General features: G+C 45.7%; 1 protein-coding gene across 1 annotated transcript; it reads left to right on the plus strand.

Annotated features, from left to right (window-relative positions):
* Positions 1-7,835: 7,835 nt before the first annotated feature.
* Positions 7,836-17,783, plus strand: LOC106096892 (sialic acid-binding Ig-like lectin 7). The gene is made up of 7 exons (XM_019362870.2): positions 7,836-7,896; positions 8,144-8,192; positions 8,381-8,764; positions 10,034-10,339; positions 10,440-10,700; positions 10,897-10,987; positions 17,098-17,783. The coding sequence occupies exons 2-7, from the start codon at positions 8,144-8,146 to the stop codon at positions 17,342-17,344; spliced, it is 1,338 nt and encodes a 445-aa protein (XP_019218415.2). The 5' UTR covers positions 7,836-7,896; the 3' UTR covers positions 17,345-17,783.
* Positions 17,784-17,946: the final 163 nt, after the last annotated feature.

Below are 17,946 nucleotides of genomic sequence, written 5' to 3' on the forward strand. Positions count from 1 at the left end.
TTAAATATTTTTCCCTTTTCAAAACACAAAACAGTACAAAGCAAATTTGAAAACCGGCTGAAAGACTTTCAAGTGATCGCCACAGTGATTCTACTAACAACAGAAACATCTAGAAGGAGAAATGGAGGCTGACTGCTAATCACTGCCTTAGTTATCTGTTGAAGTTCAGTCTCTGTATGCAGGGCTGGGTTTATATTCAGCTTTAACATCACTTTCTGTTCTTAGCTCTGTGATAGCATGCTATTGTCTCCTGCAAGGAGACAACTAAGTGAGAAAGTGACATTAGTATCACTATTGTCATATGATTAAAAGGAGACAACGTTCCTGGAAACAGTTTGCTTTCCACCATTGTGCTTTTGTTCTTTTGTCCAATTAAAATAAAAGTAATGTCCACAACTCAAAAACTCTAGACTACTACTCCTCGTACCAGCAGACAAACTGAAATCACCTGACAGTGATGCAGGAGCACAGGAAGAAAAAACCTGTGTGTTTGATTATTTCTTCCCCGTCTATCAACCCACTGTGCAGATAACTGAAGATTTCTTTTAATCACATAAGTAACGGCATCATTGTAAAAGTAATGTAAATGCAGACTTTAGTACAGTAATGTGTAGAGTGTTACTGAAAAAAATTTATACAATGCATTACTTTGGAACATGTGACACCCATCACTGGTGACTACAAACTAAATGGGGTATAGAGTATGTTTGGGGAGTGTGACTGTGTCTACATGTCCATTTATGTCTATCCTTACGTTGGGTGAGTGCTGAGTATTTGTATATGTGTGCATGAGGGTGGGAATGCATGTTTGTGTCTGTGTGTGCCTGTTTGTCTGTGTCTATGGCTGTATCCCAATTCAGGGTCTGCAGCCTTAAAGTACGCAGCCTCAACGATCCTTAAGGGCCGCGTACTTAAAGACCGCTAAGGCCGGAAGTGCGAGGGTTGTGAAATGGGACGGTCTAGCCTACAAATGTCCGTCACCAGCTGGACACGCCCCCACCACTCCTCCCGATGAGAGCAATGGATGCAGTAAACATACTCGCAACTGCCGTCTGCCTGCTACTTGAAGAGCTACAACAAATCACTCATCACAGACGGTTGATTTTGCTGCGACTAATCCAAGACCACGCTCAGGTACAGTGGAAAATACATACTGATACTGCTACTGACATTTGAAGTGTGTGTATGTGACAACGGTGCACTAGCTGACAACTCTAATATACACCAGTGTAGACGTGAGTCTCACAAAGGAGTATGTGGGCCATCACCCACCACAGTGAACCAGTATATTGTTGTTACCCCCCCCCCCAAGTACAATAAAGATTAAAATGTGTAGATGCGTTAAGTCAGATTTGTAAACTACAACAACAGCAACATCCATAATGATGCCAACAGTAAAGCAACTTCTGCCATTTCCCATATTTCCTGTCACCAGACCAGACCCCTGTACTGCAGGATCAACCTGAGTGTCCCAGTCCTGGACAGGTTTTTCAATGATGAGGACACCAGGCCCGATTTCCGCCTGAGCAGGGAGTCTCTGAACATGCTGCTGAATCTCCTGAACCAGGAGCGGAGACATGGGTGGGGTGCCACAATTGAGGTCCTTGTTCTTGCATTTTGGCTAGCAAGTGGAGCATCCTACTGAGTCGTTTCCAGGGTGTTCGCAATACCCCATTCCACTGTCCACTGCATCATCCACAGGGTCACAGAGGAGGTGGTGGCTATTCGCCACCAGGTCATCCGCCTCCCTCGGACCCCTGAAGAGCTCCACATCGTGTCCCGTGGGTTTGCAGAGCTGGCAAGACACAGAGTGTTTTTGAAAGCTGCTGGAGCAATTGACTGCTGCCATGTCCGCATTAAGCCTCCCAGCGGCCCTGATGGTCAGTACTACAGGAGCAGGAAATTGGTCCCCTCCATCATCCTGCAGGCAGTTTGTGACCATCAGGGCCGTTTCATCGATACATATGTGGGGTGGCCAGGGTCAGTGCATGACTCCAGGGTTCTCCGCAACAGCCCACTGTATCGGCAGGCCATTTACCCTCCTCCAGGGCACTTCATCCTTGCAGATGGAGGGTACCCATGTCTCCAGCATCCACTCCCCCTCATCACTCCCTACAAGAGGCCAGTCCAGGGTGAGGGAGCCCTGCGCTTTAACTCCCATCATTCCAGGGCACGCTGTATTATAGAGTGTGCCTTTGGAATGATGAAGACAAGGTTCCGGCCCATCTTCCTCCAAGCGCAGGAGGTGCACCACACCTTTGTGCCACATGTAAGTCAGTAGGTTACATAAGCAGTGTTTCACCAATAATCATCATGATATAATGGGGACTACGGTGTATGTTCGTGTATTAATACCTTATGTACAACACAAAACATCTGTGCCAGGTCATAACAGTATGTGCCATCCTGCACAACATCTGCCTCGGTGTCGGGGATGTTGTGGCCCCGGAGGATGAGCCCGAAGATGACGCACAAGATGAGAGGGAGGCTGGTTTGGAGGCAGTCAGTGGTGCCCCCTGGCGGGATCGGCTATCTGCTGAGGTGTCTGCACTGGAGGAGGTACCCCTGGACCACGATTATTATTAGGAGGCAGGTATGCTGTTTGCAGTGCATTGTTAGAGTGCTAGAATATTATGTGTGACATCTGTATTAACAGGATTGTGTGCACTTTGTCCTTGCATCTTTCTGCATACATTTCAGCGACATGGCAGCTGTCAATTCCACCAGCCCTGCAAACCCAAGTAATGAGATGATGTGGTGGACAGTGGAAACGAGCAGCCCTGAATCACTCCTGGCCACCAAGTTGGAGATGCTCCACTCAGCAGCTAGAAATGCAAATCAAGGGTCTCACTTGTGGCACCTCATTCCTTTCTACGGTCCTGGTCCAGCAGATTGAGCAGTACTGCCTGAGACTCCCTGCTCAGCCACAAAACAGGCCTAGTAAACAGTGCCTGTGCATACTGGGACACTCAGGTTGATCCTGGACTGCAGTGATGAGTCCCAGTGAATAATTACTGTCATGTTGTGTTTGGGTGTCTTGTGTCATTTGTGTTGCACTGATGGCATTCCCTCATTTCACACACTGACTGTCCTTATGCAGTTACACATATATTGTGACGTCGTATGCAGTATGACTGACTGCTCCAGATACAGTTGGAGTGTAACAAAATTTTGTTTATTCACAGGACTATGTACATTCTGTTCATTTTCCACATTTGTTCAACAATTCAAATAAAAAGTGCAACTTGTATTAACAGAACTTAAATTATTTTGTCCACATTACACATATCCTGCACAAACATAAATATGGGACCTGTAGGTGCGTGTACAATAATGGGTCCTATTCACACTACCTCACTCATTTTGTTTTTCCACAACCTTCTCCAGTAGATTTATGATTCTGTCCATGCGCTCGGCATGTCTGTCTTCAATCTCCCTCTGTAGCCTCATGTCCTCTTTTATCAGTTCCAGGACTTCATCCTCTCTGTCCCTCTTCCTCTTTTTTGGTTGTGCCTCCAGCTGGGCCTCATCCTCCTGCCGTTCCACATCCTGCCCTTGGGTGCCTGCTGCTGTACTGGGCCCTGGAGTGTCCTCTTGGATGGAGGCAATCAGGACTGGAGGCCTGGTAGATGGCCTCTGTCCTAGGACCTCATCCATTGGGACAAACCAGGGCCAGGTGGCAGCAGTGGTCTTCCCACTCACCCCCTCACCTGTTGCGGGATACTTGCAATCCTACAGGCAGAGGGGATCAAAGTGGCAGTTCACCGCAACAGCAACAGTACAAGTTTACATGACTAGGTTCATATGATTTATATTCCAATGGTACTGCACATACTTTATATTTTTTCTTTAGGTTGTCCCATTTTTTTTTCGCCTGCAAAGGGGTGATTTGGCCCACCAGGCCCATCTGCTCCAGGATTGCCCTGGTAGACGGAATATGAGAGGACATGTCAATGATGTTGATCCTTGCACAGGATCCTCAGTAATATGTGCCAACTGCAAACTACAAGGCAGGACAGGCACTCTCCAATACGCCGAACAGATTTATGCATGCATACTGTTGCTATACCTCCAGCGGCTGTGTTCCTGGCACCAGTGAACAGGTGTTCGTTTTCACCCCGGAGTTTGATGAGCTCAGCCGTCTCCTCCTTACTCCCTGGAATGTGACGGGACAGTGGAGTACATTTTATAACATGTTACACTTCTGTGTTATCATTTTTCTGTTTGCCATCTGGTATAATACGTTTGCACATTCAGCTGTGTGCAGCCTCCCAACTTCACTCTCAACCAAGCCAATTTTCTCAGGAACAAATACAACACTGTCATGGGCCACGCAATAACATTTGTATGTTATTTGGGTGACTTCTGTGAGATGTTTAACCTGAGTGGCGACTGTGCACGGGTGGGTGCGGGTGCGCTGGAACGGAGTACGCTGTTCGCGCCGGCAGGATGGGTTGCCGGTAACAGAGGTCTCCGACAACGTGGGCGCACTTGTGCAGATATGTGATGTGTTGCCACATTGCGCAGATATTTGGGGTTTACACGGCTACATTTTTGCGTTTTGTTATCTTCAGGTTTTTGTTGGTGACCCTCACACGGTAATATGACAGACTGGCCAGTTACAACTCAGCGGGACTGTGTATTTACAGTCACCTACGTGTGATGGCTGTGGATGAACTCACCGTGACATGTACAATTACACTGCCGTTATGTTTTGCATCTTGACAATTGTGTCGGTACTTCCGACATAGCGTACATTTATGGATGTGGGTGCCCTCCGCCGCTGTTTCTGCTGCATCTGTACTTGCTGAGTCTGTACTTGCTGCCATCATTGCAAACTGAATTGGCCGGGCTGCGCTATGCATTCTGGGATATGTTGGGCCACGAAGTGTACACTGCCACAGCCTTAAAATTCAGGGAAATGAAGGCCGCACTTCAGGGCCGCATTTCGAGCAGCCTTTGAATACGGACAGCCTTCGTTGCGCCGCTGTGACGTAATCGGCCTTAAAATGCAGCCTTTAAGGCTGCAGACCCTGAATTGGGATACAGCCTCTATGTCAGGTTGGGTCTTAGACTCCACCTCTCTGGGAACTCCCAGGCCCCCCAAAGTGTGGAGGCCTATCTCCCCTCACCACACTCCCTGCCGGTGACTGTTGCCCTCAGGGGTTGGTGCGTTGGTGGTTCTTGGTGTCCAGGGCTGGGCACTCAGGTATGTACTAGCTCACTCCTGGTGGCTACTTGGCGGGGCCTGGCGCCTGTTGCTTGGTCAGGCCTCTTCCGGGGCGTAGGGGGCCCTCGGGGCTCCGGCCTCTGGGCCTGTGGCTCGGTTCACTCTGGCACAGCTGGCTGCCGGCAGAGCACGCCAGTGCAGCCCCCTCTGCCTTCTGCTCTGTGGCTACTGGGTGACCCCTCATCTGGGGCTCTCCTCAGCTCTTCCCAGGAGGGTGGCATGGATGCCCCTCCGGTGGACCTCCTTGGGCTCTCGCACTCTGGGGCCTCTGGATGTCTGGGGCCTGGATCTCCTCCATGCCTGCTTCACGCCCTGGGGGACGGGGCTATGGCCCTCTACACCCTCTAGCAGACCATTACATGGGGAAACCTTTTGAATACAAGCGCGCTGATCCACACAGGTGTGCACACGGGTGTTCACTGTTCATAGACATAAACTACACCTTTCTTGGCTGCTACTTCAAAGCACATTGTGCGCTGTCTGTCCTGCGTGCTGCACAACAACATTCAATATTTAGTGTTTACTGCTGTTACACTTAGCTAGATTAATGCAATGGTGTTGTGTTTAGTATGTTGCTTTGTTGTGTTTTTGCTTGTTTTCTCTTCTTTTTCTCTCAACAGGTGATCCAGGAGAATTTTTTTTTTCTCTTTTTAAGTCCCCTTTCTCACTGTCCCTCTTCCCTTCTGTTTTTTCTTTTCCTTCATCTTTCTTTCTCCCTTTCCTATCCCCCAGTCATGCCTGTCCCATCTGTAACAACTGAAAATAAAATAAAATAAATAATAATAATAAAAAAAACCATTTTCTGTTAATCTTCTAAATTTTAACTTTAAAAGAAATTGTAGAAACTTTAATTTACGTCAACACCTACAATGGGTTTTGTGGTGTGGACGCAGATTTTTTTTCTCATGTATTAATCACATATTTTAATCATATTACAATAGTGATAGTAATGTCACTTTCTCACTTAGTTGTATGCATGTGCACTACAGATGGGCCTTATGCTCTACACACAAAGTGAGGTCATTGAAATGGGAGACATTAAACAGATAGTGGGACTCCTTCTGCTTATCAGGGATGTAAATCCTTAGGTGACGGCTAAGCAGAAAACAAGGTCATAATTCTCTCTGTGAGGGGGGGGTCAAGGATGAGCTGGACTGAAGGTATAGAGATATATGATATGCTGGGGAAGGTATAAAAGAGTTCAGGGCAGTGTCCATCCTGAGAAAAAACTGTTTTGTGTTTGATCTGAACGTTTTACTCCACTGCAGTGTTTTTTTCTTTTGCTTTTCCTTTTCTTTAATAAACCTCACTTCAAAAGACATGCTCACCTGGTAGTTGCAGTATTATTTAAGATTTTCCACAACAGTGGTTTCTGTTAGAGAGATGAAATAAAGCTACTGTCCTCTCCCACTCCCTCACCGTCCCTGCTGAGACACTCTCATTGCACTTTGTGATGTCACTGGACTGCTCCTGACCAATTGAGCTTTTGTGGTGTTTGCTGTGTGGTGTCAGAGCATTGGTCCTAGTTCATGTCACAGTGCTGGAAGTACTTTTGTTCCCTCCACTGAGCCTCAGTCAGTCTCACCCCTGAATATGTCCCAATTAAAAGGTCCACTGGAAAGGTTCAACCAGGAACTGGAGACAGAGCGGCACTGTTTGGTTTCTTAAAACCAATCCACCTGGATCATCTCATGTTGCAAGAATTCAAGCCTCAGCATGCTACCCAGTGCTGCTACTGATCAGACCAACATTTCTTACCCTCCCTGATAGAAATGACCTGAAACATACATTTTGTGACCTCAGAGAGCTAGAAGATGGAACATCAGGGAACCTCTGTGCTACATGATTGGTGATTCATCACAGGGATCCTCTGTAGCCAACATACGTCACAGAGCAGTTACACTGAATTCAATTGCTTAAAGGAGAAAACTGAATTCATGAAAGACTCTTACAACCTTGTTCCCCTGAAGTCTAGGTAACGTGGAGTGGGACACCAAGTGTCTGCAGAACAAACCAAAGACTAAACCTGCAAACAAATTAGCTGTGGAGAAAAAATAAACATTTAATTTACAATTCATTATTTTTTCCAATTAAAATTAACAACATTAAAACAAATAAGAATGAAAAATGAAGCAAATCAACAGCAGCGTCTCCAAGGCCAGAATAACAAAGACAAGCTCCACTCTTACTGGGAAGTAAAGAAACACTCTCTAGGCTGAAACAATAATATAACGGCTAAAATAATGCAAAAGCAAAGAAATTTCAGAAAGCCCCTTTCTGAAATTTCTACTAATGAATGAATCACTTTACCAAATACCATATATATGGAGAGAGAGAGAGAGTCTTTCGTCTTTCATAGTCCATCAGCATGATTTGTGTTAGCACAGGTTGTACATTCATACTAAGAATGATTAAATCAGCTGTGTAAGGTTAAGGTCAGAGGCTTCGACAGACCAAAAGTTAAAAATGTCTTTAAGGGTAACACATGACTTCTTTCACAGGAAATAAGCAGGCGGCACAAAACTGGCTTCATTATGCAGCGCTACAGTCAGTGGGTGTCTCTACATGTCCTTCCTCAGATAACAATTTGTATTTTACGGTTTATAGTAGTTCTGCTGAAGGCTGCTTCATTTCACTCATAAAACAATCATCAGATGTAATGTGGGGTAAGTAAAATTTTATTGCTTTTATTTCTTAACTAAGCTTTTAGTTATTTTTCTTTCAGCGAACTGACACATCGTGTTAATTTATAAACTTGTGCTTTAATCTTAGACTTAAAATTTGTTATGTTATTATTTTTATATTTCAGCTATTTTTAAAGCAGACAGCTCCACAGATGTAAATAATAATAACTAAATCATTATCATTCACTTTTTGTTGATTTTATTGTTTGTTTGTCTTTTGTGATTCCAGATGAAGATGGTGACAGTCAGTATTTTACTGACTGTTTTCTTTGTTTCAGGTGAGCTGATTGTTCAGTTATTCAAAGACATTATTGGATTCATTTGTAATTTAACTTTCACCCATTTTGAAAGAACCTGAAAGACAGAGCCAGCACTTTGTGTTGTGATTGAAAATGTAAAAAGTTTACAAACAGTGAACAGGAGAGGAAAGAACAGCAGCTTGTTCATACTGAAACTTCATTTACAGGTGCTTTGGCTGATTATGCTGACTGGATAAAACTCTACATGACTGCCCCAAAGCAGCTGGAAGCACTGAGTGGATCTTGTTTGCATATTCAATGTAACTTCAGACCCAAAGATGAACAGAAATTTAGCAGAAAAAGAAAAATCTTTGGAGTGTGGATTAAAAATAATGGTGACTTTGGCAAATATCCAAACAATGTGATCTTCAACAGTAGTGGAGCAGTTAGCATCTATCCAATGAGTATTACTGGGAACCTGAGTCAGAGAGACTGCACCACTCTGTTTACTAATTTAACCACAAAGTACACAGACACATACTTCTTCAGAGTAGAGAGTGAAACATTCAAGGCGACAGCTCAACATGATCCTCTTCAAATAACAGTCAGAGGTAAAGACTGAAGTTTTTAATCCATTTACATCATAAAATTATACAAAACTTTGGTCTGATGCTTACTCTCTTTAACAAACGCTGAAATTTACAAAGTATTTATAAAAGAACATACTATGACTTATAGCAGTGAAATTTTATTGTAATTTATTTAAAGAAAAAACTGAAAGAAGAAAACAGAAATGAAAAAACTGAGACTTAAAAAAAAATTTGGTACAGTCAAGTATTTCTACATTAATGCTTCAGACAGGTTTGCCCTCAAGTCCTTCCTGTGCTGCTTTTTTATATTTTCATCATTTGATTTGTTTGTTTGATCACATCCTGCACAGATCATCAGTCTGTTGCAGGGAGACAGAAAAACGTTCTCACTCACACTCACACCTATGTGGAATTTAGAATCATTAATCTAACCCCACTAACTGCATTTACCAAGAAAGATGAAAACACAGGGAAAACATGTAAACTCCACCTGGCCAGTTGGTTGATTCAAACTCAGGACCTCTGATGCAACAGTACTAACCACCACACCACTGGGTTGTCACTCCATCCATCGGAGTGAATTCTTATTAGAAAGCACTTAAAAGCACAGAAATAGTGCTTCTGTGGCATGTTGTATAAAGCGTGTTGTGCTCCAGGAGAGTAGAAAAGCGCTATATAAAAATCAGTCTGTTTACCAACAGCAGACATGTGGAGTGTGTATGTTTTTCTGCCTCTTATAACCCCAGTGGTTTTCCTGTGGTTGGAAATCGCACATGATCTTGTAACATCACGAGTTCAGGTAACTAACCATTCTTACTAGATTGTATCATGTCATCTCAATAAGAATACATTTAACTAGTTTTAGGTTGTTGAATTTCATGCAGATCATGGTTGATTTAATTCAGTCCGCCATAGAAACATAAACTTATTTTGTTCAAATTACATGTTAGACTCTTGTAATCGTAACAACAACCCAAATTTTTTTGAGTACATACATGCCCAGAGAAAGCAGCAGTATATGTGGGTCTTCTTTAGATACGTTTTTTGTTTGTTATGGTAGACAAATAATTTGAAATTCTTGATGCAGAAATGGTCTTCAGAATGTGTCGATATATTAAAAAAAACCCATCAAATGTCTCACTTTTAACCTGTGATGTTCTTTTCCGTTTTAATCTTCTAATTTGTACATCAATTGTTGTTTATATTGACAAAACTGAGAATTCATACCGGTTCAAACTGCATGTATGTAATATACTGTTCTGTTAATATGTTTGTCATGTGAAACCACAGATTCTCCTTGGAGGCCCAATATTACAATCCCAGGTGATCTGAAGGAGAAGGAGTCTGTCACTATAACCTGCTCAGCTCTCACTCCCTGTCCACACTCCCCTCCTCAACTCACCTGGAATCTCCAACAAGACTCTCACAACAAAATAGAGAAAAACACAGATGGAAGCTTTACAACTAAAATCCAGCAGACCATCACTCTGTCAGACACACATGATGGAAAGAAGATCAGCTGCTCTGCCAGATATCCTGTGAACCAAGGAAAACACACCAAGACAGCAGAGACAGAAGAGACTCTCAGTGTTTTATGTAGGACAATCAGTTTGTTGTTGGATCCTATCAACATATCATGATTTATGGGATGTCAGCTGTTTGTAATGAATGTAATCTGTTGCACACCTTTTCTTAGATACACCCCAAAACACCTCAGCATCCATCAGTCCATCAGGTTTGGTGTCAGCAGGCAGCTGGGTGAAGCTGACCTGCTCCAGCAGAGCCAAACCTCCAGTCAGCAACTTCACCTGGTTCAAGAAGAGCAGAGATGGAGCTGTGAAAGTATCTGAAGGAGAGATTTACAGCTTCAATATAACAGATGGAGGAGTTTATTACTGTGTGGCCACTAATGATCTGGGTAATCAGGCATCAGCAGAGCTTAACGTGACTGTTACAGGTAAAGTTAGGTCAAAACCATTAATGTGTTGTATATTCTTATCTAATTTTTCTTCTTCTTATCTACTGTTGTCTTCTCTTTGTTTTGTTTTGGGGTTTTTTTCTTAACACAGCTGTACAAAATGTAAAATTAATCCTTATGGTGATATGGCATCTTTTTAACTCATGTGTTTTTTCATATTGATCTTGTTTTTCAGGAGAGCAAAATGGTAGCTCCTTCCCAACATGGCTACTTCTTGGAGGAATCCTTGGATTCATCTTACTCATCTGCTTTCCTATCTTTGTTTGGTAAATATTACATCACAGCAGAAAATATGACCTGTTACTGACAAGGTAGCTACACATGAAATATATGTCTTTATTTACACAAATATTTAACCCAAAACAGAGGACAGTTAAGTCATCTTTAACTCTATTATTTAACTCTTAAACCGCAACTCTCCCACTACTAGGGGCCAGATCTGTATGTAAATATAGTCATGTGTCGTATCCATAGAAACATCTGAATCTAAGAAAAACTCATAAAAAACATTTCTACAACCACTAAACAGCTAAAACAACAGAAAATTAAAACAGCAGTTACGTGCATTTAGCAAAAAAATGTACAGATAAACAATTGAATCCCCTGTTCACTCAACAGCATGTAACCGGGCAAACGAATAGTTATGTCTATAACTTCTTTTCCCTGAAGGAGAGGAACGAGGTACAACACAAAAGTATGGGATATCTCACCCTTGCGTGTCCTGGCTGAAGAAACCTTTATTCACACCTTTAAGGCAGATGACGTGTGATGACACACGCACGGCCCTGCCTGCACATATAGCCGCTGTCATCACGGTCATCCCTCAGTTCGATAGCTGCTCTTCACCGAGCCAAACTGCTCAGTGGGGCCACCTTGTGTTGTACCTCGTTCCTCTCCTTCAGGGAACAGAAGTTATAGACATAACTATTCGTTCCCTTTCAGTCGATTCACTCGGTACAACACATAAGTATGGGACATATATACACACCCCGCAGAGCAGCCACCGAACCGGAATCGGACCACCACCTCCTTAGTGAGTGGTAGACCCAGCAGAAAGGACAGTATGAGCCATCGAAGGGGCTGTAACGTCCAACCAATAAAACAGCACAAAAGTGTGCAGTGATGCCCAACTAGCTGCCGCACAAATATCAGCTACAGGCACCCCCTTTAAAAAGAGCCCATAATGTTGCCATCCCCCTGGTGGAATGAGCTCTCACCCCGTGGGGCAAAGCAAGACCTCTGGTGCCGTATGCCAGTGAGATAGCTTCTATAATCCAGTGGGACAGCCTCTGTTTTAGCAAAGCAGATAAACAGCTGGTCACATAAACGCACATTCTGAGTGCGCTCAATGTAGGTGCGTAGCACACGCACTGGACAAAGAGAATGCATCCTCCTCTGCTCCTCAGATGCAAAAGGAGGGGAGCAAAAGCTCAGCAACTCAAACTCTATTGAGCTATAAGATGCAGGCATGATCTTGGGAAAATAGGCAGCATTTGGACGCAATCCGACCTTGTGACCATCAGGAGAGAACTGTGTGCAGGAGGGATGCACAGACAGCGCATGAAGGTCACCCACTCACTTTGCCAAAGCCAAGGCGAGAAGTAATGCAGTCTTATATGAAAGAAATTTCATATCCACAGACTCAATGGGTTCAAACGGGGGGCTACAAAGGGCCTCCAGCACCAAAGAAAAGTCCCAAGCAGGGACAATGGACTTAAGCACGGGCCTCAGCCAGCGAACCCCTTTCAGAAAACGTATGGCGAGGTGATGTGCACCTGGTGTCACCCCGTCAAAGCCAATATGACAAGCAGATATAGCTGCTAAATAAACCTTAATTGTCGAAAATGAAAGGCCCTTATCCAGCAGCTCCTGCAGGAATGTCAAAACATCCACAATAGAGCACTGAAATGGGAGAGTGTGGCGGTCCTGGCACCATTGCTCAAAGGCTCGCCGCTTGTAAGTGTACAAGCCTCTAGTAGATGAGGCCCTAGCGCTCTGAATTGTCGCTATCACACTAGGTGGCAAACCCTTAGCAATCAAGTTTAACCTCTCAGCAGGTAAGCATGAAGGCGCCACAGATCTGGGCACGGATGAAACACTTCTCCTCCCGCCTGAGAGAGGAGGTCCCTGCGGAGAGGAAGCTGCCAAGGACTCGCTGCTAGCAGGCTGATTATCTCTGCATATCACGGCCTTGTGGGCCACCAAGGGGCCACTAGAATCAGAGAGAGGGAATGCCGACGCACTCTCTCTAGAACTGGAGATATCATTTCCACTGGGGGAAATGCATACAGGAGCACGTCTGCCCATTGGTGTGCTAGCGCATCCAAGCCCAAGGGTGCATCGTGGTCGATTATGGAGAAGAACAGGTGGCAGTGAGTATTTACCCTGGAAGCAAAAAGATCTATTTGCGGCTTGCCAAATAGATCCCAAATCTGAGCCACTACTAAAGGGTGTAACCTCCATTCTCTCACCAGAGGACCCCCCCTGGAGAGAAGGTCCAGCCCCAGGTTCAGGTGGCCCGGGACATGGGTGGCTCTTAGAGACAGAAAATGAACACTGCACCATAACAGCAGAGAGCAAGACAGCTTCAACAGGGGAAGAGAGCATGTTCCTCCCTGCCTGTTTATGTAAGACACCACTGTTGAATTGTCCATCCTGACTAAGACATGCTGGCTCTCCAGGACTGGATGGAAATGCTTTAGAGCTAAGAACACTGCTAACAGCTCTAAGTGGTTGATGTGCAGCTGGCGCTGAGCTGCGGACCAGATCCCTCTCACTGATGCACCCTCGCACAGCGCTCCCCACCCTCTTAGGGAAGCATCTGTGGACACCACCTTGCGAAACAACACCCTCCCAATCCAAGAGCCCTGATGCAGCAGCCTGGGCTGCCTCCAAGGACGGAGAGCTAGCATGCAAGACGCGGTTACCGGCAGCCTCCTCCGGAGGTGATGCGATGCACACAGGCGGTGAGAGAGAGTCATTGAGACACTCTCATTTTTAATAGTCCAAGTGGCACTACGGCGATCATAAATGCCATCATGCCCAACAAGCGTATGGAAACGCAGTTTGCGTCCCAGCTGAAACTGAGCGAGGCAGCGATGAAACGCGGCCACTCTGTGCTCCGACAAACATGCGCGGCTGGAAAGCGAGCATATTTCCAAACCGAGGAAAGAAATCTGCTGACTCGGGATTTGCGAGTTCTTTTGGAAGTTCACAGAGAACCCCAGTGTCTGAATGTGTGACAGAACCAGTGACAGCTGTGTCTCCGCCTGCTCTCTGGAGCAAGCTACGAGAGCCCAGTTGTCTAGGTAGGCTAAGATGCGGATGCCTTTCTCTTTGAGGGGCGCCCCTTTTTTCGGAACAACAAAATAACGGCTGTACCAACCTTTGTCTGTCTCCGAAGCGGGAACCACTCGTATTGCTCTTTTCTGCAATAGCGCCTTTATTTCCTCTCTGAGTATCATGGCCGCCTCGGTGTTGACAGTCGTGTTTACGACTCTTTGGAAACGAGGCAGCTTGACCCGGAACTGCGACCGGTAACCCATGGCAACGGTTCGCAGCACCCATGGAGAGGGGGCGCAAGCGCGCCACTGAGGGAAGTGAGCAGCCAGCCGGCTGTCACCCCCCAGTATGTCTGCAGGGGACTGCATCACCTGCCTGACCTGGCTCATTCTTCCTGCAAGCTGAGCATTTGTGATTGTTTGAGAATAAACAACACTCTTTATTGAGTGTAACATGGGAACATGTACATTCATACATTTTGTTGGAGGCACCTTTTCTGGGGAACAACAATGAAAAACAGCTGGAACACTTGATGTGGTCACCTGAACATTTAACACACCTGAACAGGGAGTTACCTGAGGCATTTTGTGTGCAGGGATTTGGGAGACAGTCTTAGGAAAGTGCAGCGCCTTCTGGGGCTGACAACCTGAACAGAACTTAAGCGGCACCTCTTGGGCGGCAACAGAGGGGTAAAAGCAGCGTCTCCCTGCTGCTGGACCCCTTCTCCACTTGAAACCACAGCTAGGAGGGCTGAGGCTTCTTCCTCCTGGGTGTTGGGTTCCGCCGGGGGCCCGAGGGTGGGCCTTTGCTCCAGGCCGACTGGCGTGGAGCTCGGGCTGGAGGATGTGCTCTCGCTGGCGGCACACCCACTTCAGCAGTGGGCGCCGGTCTATTGCCAGTCGACAGAGGAGCAGCGGGCCTGTAAGAGCTAGCTGCGGGCTTGGGCTGACGTCTGGGGATGATGTCACACAGAGCTTCCGTCTGCTTCTTCCTCAGATCGAATCTAGCCTGAATGGCTTCAAGTGAATGTCCGAATAACCCAGCCGCAGACACTGGTGCGTCCAGATACACAGCTCTGTCCCTATCCGGGATGTCAGAGAGGGCCAGCCACAGGTGCCTCTGTGCCACTACTGTCGAAGCCATCCCTCTGCCCAGGGAGAGCGCTGCACAGCCAGACACACGGAGGATGTAATCTGTGGCGACTCTGACCTCGTTAAGAAGAGGTGCCAGCGGGTTGTCATCAGGAACCAGCGATCCGAGCTCCACCAGGCACAGTGCCTGGTACGTCTGGAGCATGGTGACGGAGCTCATGGCGCGAGCAATGCCGGCCTGAGCCCGATAAATCTTTTCCAGCTGCGAAGCAGAGAATCTGCAGTGCTTGGACGGCAGAGTTGCGGGGCCGCCGACACCATGGTTATGGGACGGGGCCAGATAAGCAGCCAGAGACGGCTCCATAGGGGGTGGGTTAGCTAAGCCAGGCCCCTCGGCACCATCCAATTCCATGTACTGTCCCTAGCCGGGCACAGTGACGCGGGTAGACAGAGGTTTGTCCCAAGATGCTGTTAGCTCGCAGAGAAAGTCTGGGAACATAGGAAGGTAGTTTTTGGCCGTTGCTGGCTCCGGTGGGAGTAAAAAACCTGTGAACCGCGACGGCTTCTGAGCTGGCGGGGGAGAGGGCCAGTCCACCTGCAGCTTCTCAGCAGCACGGCGAAACAGGGAGAAAAGAGAGGTGCCATCGTGGCCGACCGGCGCAGCAGTGGCGGCACATTGGGCCGACAATGAGCTCTCCTGCTCATCCTCCGACAAACCATGGATGTCCAGCACGTCATCGTCTTCCTGGGGAGTGCTGGCGGGCTTCAACCCAGGTTGAAGCCCGTCAGCGCTCCTGCATGATTCCGGCTCGTCATCGGCTAGCCCATCAACATATTCCATGTGGTCAGCCCAGCTAATTGCAGGGACATCGACCGGAAAATCCTCGTCTTCGGACTCGGATGAAGCCGGGGCTCCAGAAAGGAGAGGGTTATGCCGTGCGACAGCCGAGCATCCCAGCAATTTTTCCACAAACGTCACCCGTCTTTCCAGGGTCGAGTGCCAGAGCTAGCGACAAAACGCACAGGTTTCGGGTTCCGTCAATGCTCTCCTAGCGTGGACGATCCCCAGGCAGACAGGGCAGGCATCGTGCTGGTCGCTGTCGTGCAAAGAGAAACCGCATCCCTGAGGACAGGGGTGAACAGAAGATTTCTGCTTTGCTCGCTTCGCTTTGGAGTCCATTCCAAAACGCAAAGCGAAATGCTGCACAGGAAAACTTGAAATTAGCGTTCCGGGGGCAGCTTCGGTGGAGGCTAACACCAACAGGGGCAGTTAAGCTAAGTACAAGTCGGCAGTCAACGGAGCTAACTAGCAGCAACTAGCTAGCCCAACTCAGCAGAGGTGTTCTCAGCGAGGTGAAGAGCGTAAGAACTGAGGGATGACTGTGATGACAGCAGCTATATGTGCAGGCGGTGCCGTGTGCGTGTCATCACACGTCGTCTGCCTTAAGGCGTGAATAAAGGTTTCTTCAGCCAGGACACGTGAGGGCGTGATATCCCATACTTATGTGTTGTACCGAGTGAATCGACTGAAAGGGAACATTACAGTTTTTAAAGGCTGGCCTGTCACAGATTCCACAACTGCAAGTGTCGTGAAGCTCTGACCAAAATTCACTGAACCAGCAGCAATTGGTGACCAACTTCATCTCTCACGATGCCTCAGAGCTGTTTCCCTGAAAAAAAAAATCACAATTTTCTGCCCAGTTACAGAGATTAAATTTGATGAAAGCAAGTCTCGTGCCTTCCTCATTCGCCTTACAGTTTATGATTGGTGGGACTGACATAAACATGGTGACATTATGGTGATACTATTGGATCAAATCATTAAAAAGAAGTGTTAATCATACAAGTTGTCCAGTAGAAGCTAATGTTACTTTCCCATTTCCCTGTGTGAAATTCTATGTTAATGGATGACCCATTATACATATATGTGTGGTAATTCTTCAAAAAATATTCATTTGTCATTGTAGAGAGATTTTCAGTTTGGGCATTTCATTTTCAAGCAGGAACCTCAGAAAAGTAAGTGAAGAGCCAGCGAGTAAATCAGAAGGAGACGAAGAAAACATCCATTATGGAGAGATCAACTTCTCTGTGCTGAGATATGAAGCATCAACTGACTCAGTGCAGTACAGAGGACAGCAGCAGGATATGGTGTACGCACAGGTGAAAGTCAAAAAGCCAGAAAACACAGAGCGCGCTCACGGCCAAGAGGAACTCTACGCTCAGGTGAACAAAAAAGTAACATTACATTAACAAAGTGTATTAAAGAAACACACACACCGAACCTGCACATAAAAATGTCATTTTTATGGTTTAGTGCTGTTTAGTTTACTTACTTAAAATCACATATCACATCCTGCAGCTTTTTATGTTCAGCTTTAATTTCACACGTCTGTTTTCATTTGACTTTTTTGTTTAGGTTTGTCTTAAATACGTGTAAATAGATGTTGCAGCACTCCAATAAGGAACTACTTTACATGACAGTTGAGACATTTCTGCAGATGACTAGAAACCTCTGCTGTAGCTTTTTAAAATTATTTTAGCTATCATCATGCTCATACAGTATTTTCATGTTGTGTGTGCTCTTGTATGATTTATTATTTACATTGTAGACATGTTGAAAGTAAAGTACAAAAGTTTGTCACAGGTAATTTGTTTAAATGACTGCAGGGAAACTCACATCAAAACATGTCTGTAAACTTATTAAATGTGTTCAATAAAATGTGTTTATTTAATGTAAAGTGTTTTTGTTTGATATTTAATATTATTTATGCTAAAGGTTTACTCTGTATTTTGTTATGTGAAGCGCTGGATGTCTTTTTCTTATCTAAATAAGTGGATAAGAAATTTATTTT

Source organism: Oreochromis niloticus, linkage group LG9, assembly GCF_001858045.2.
Source record: "Oreochromis niloticus isolate F11D_XX linkage group LG9, O_niloticus_UMD_NMBU, whole genome shotgun sequence".
In the NCBI taxonomy this organism is placed as follows: domain Eukaryota; kingdom Metazoa; phylum Chordata; class Actinopteri; order Cichliformes; family Cichlidae; genus Oreochromis; species Oreochromis niloticus.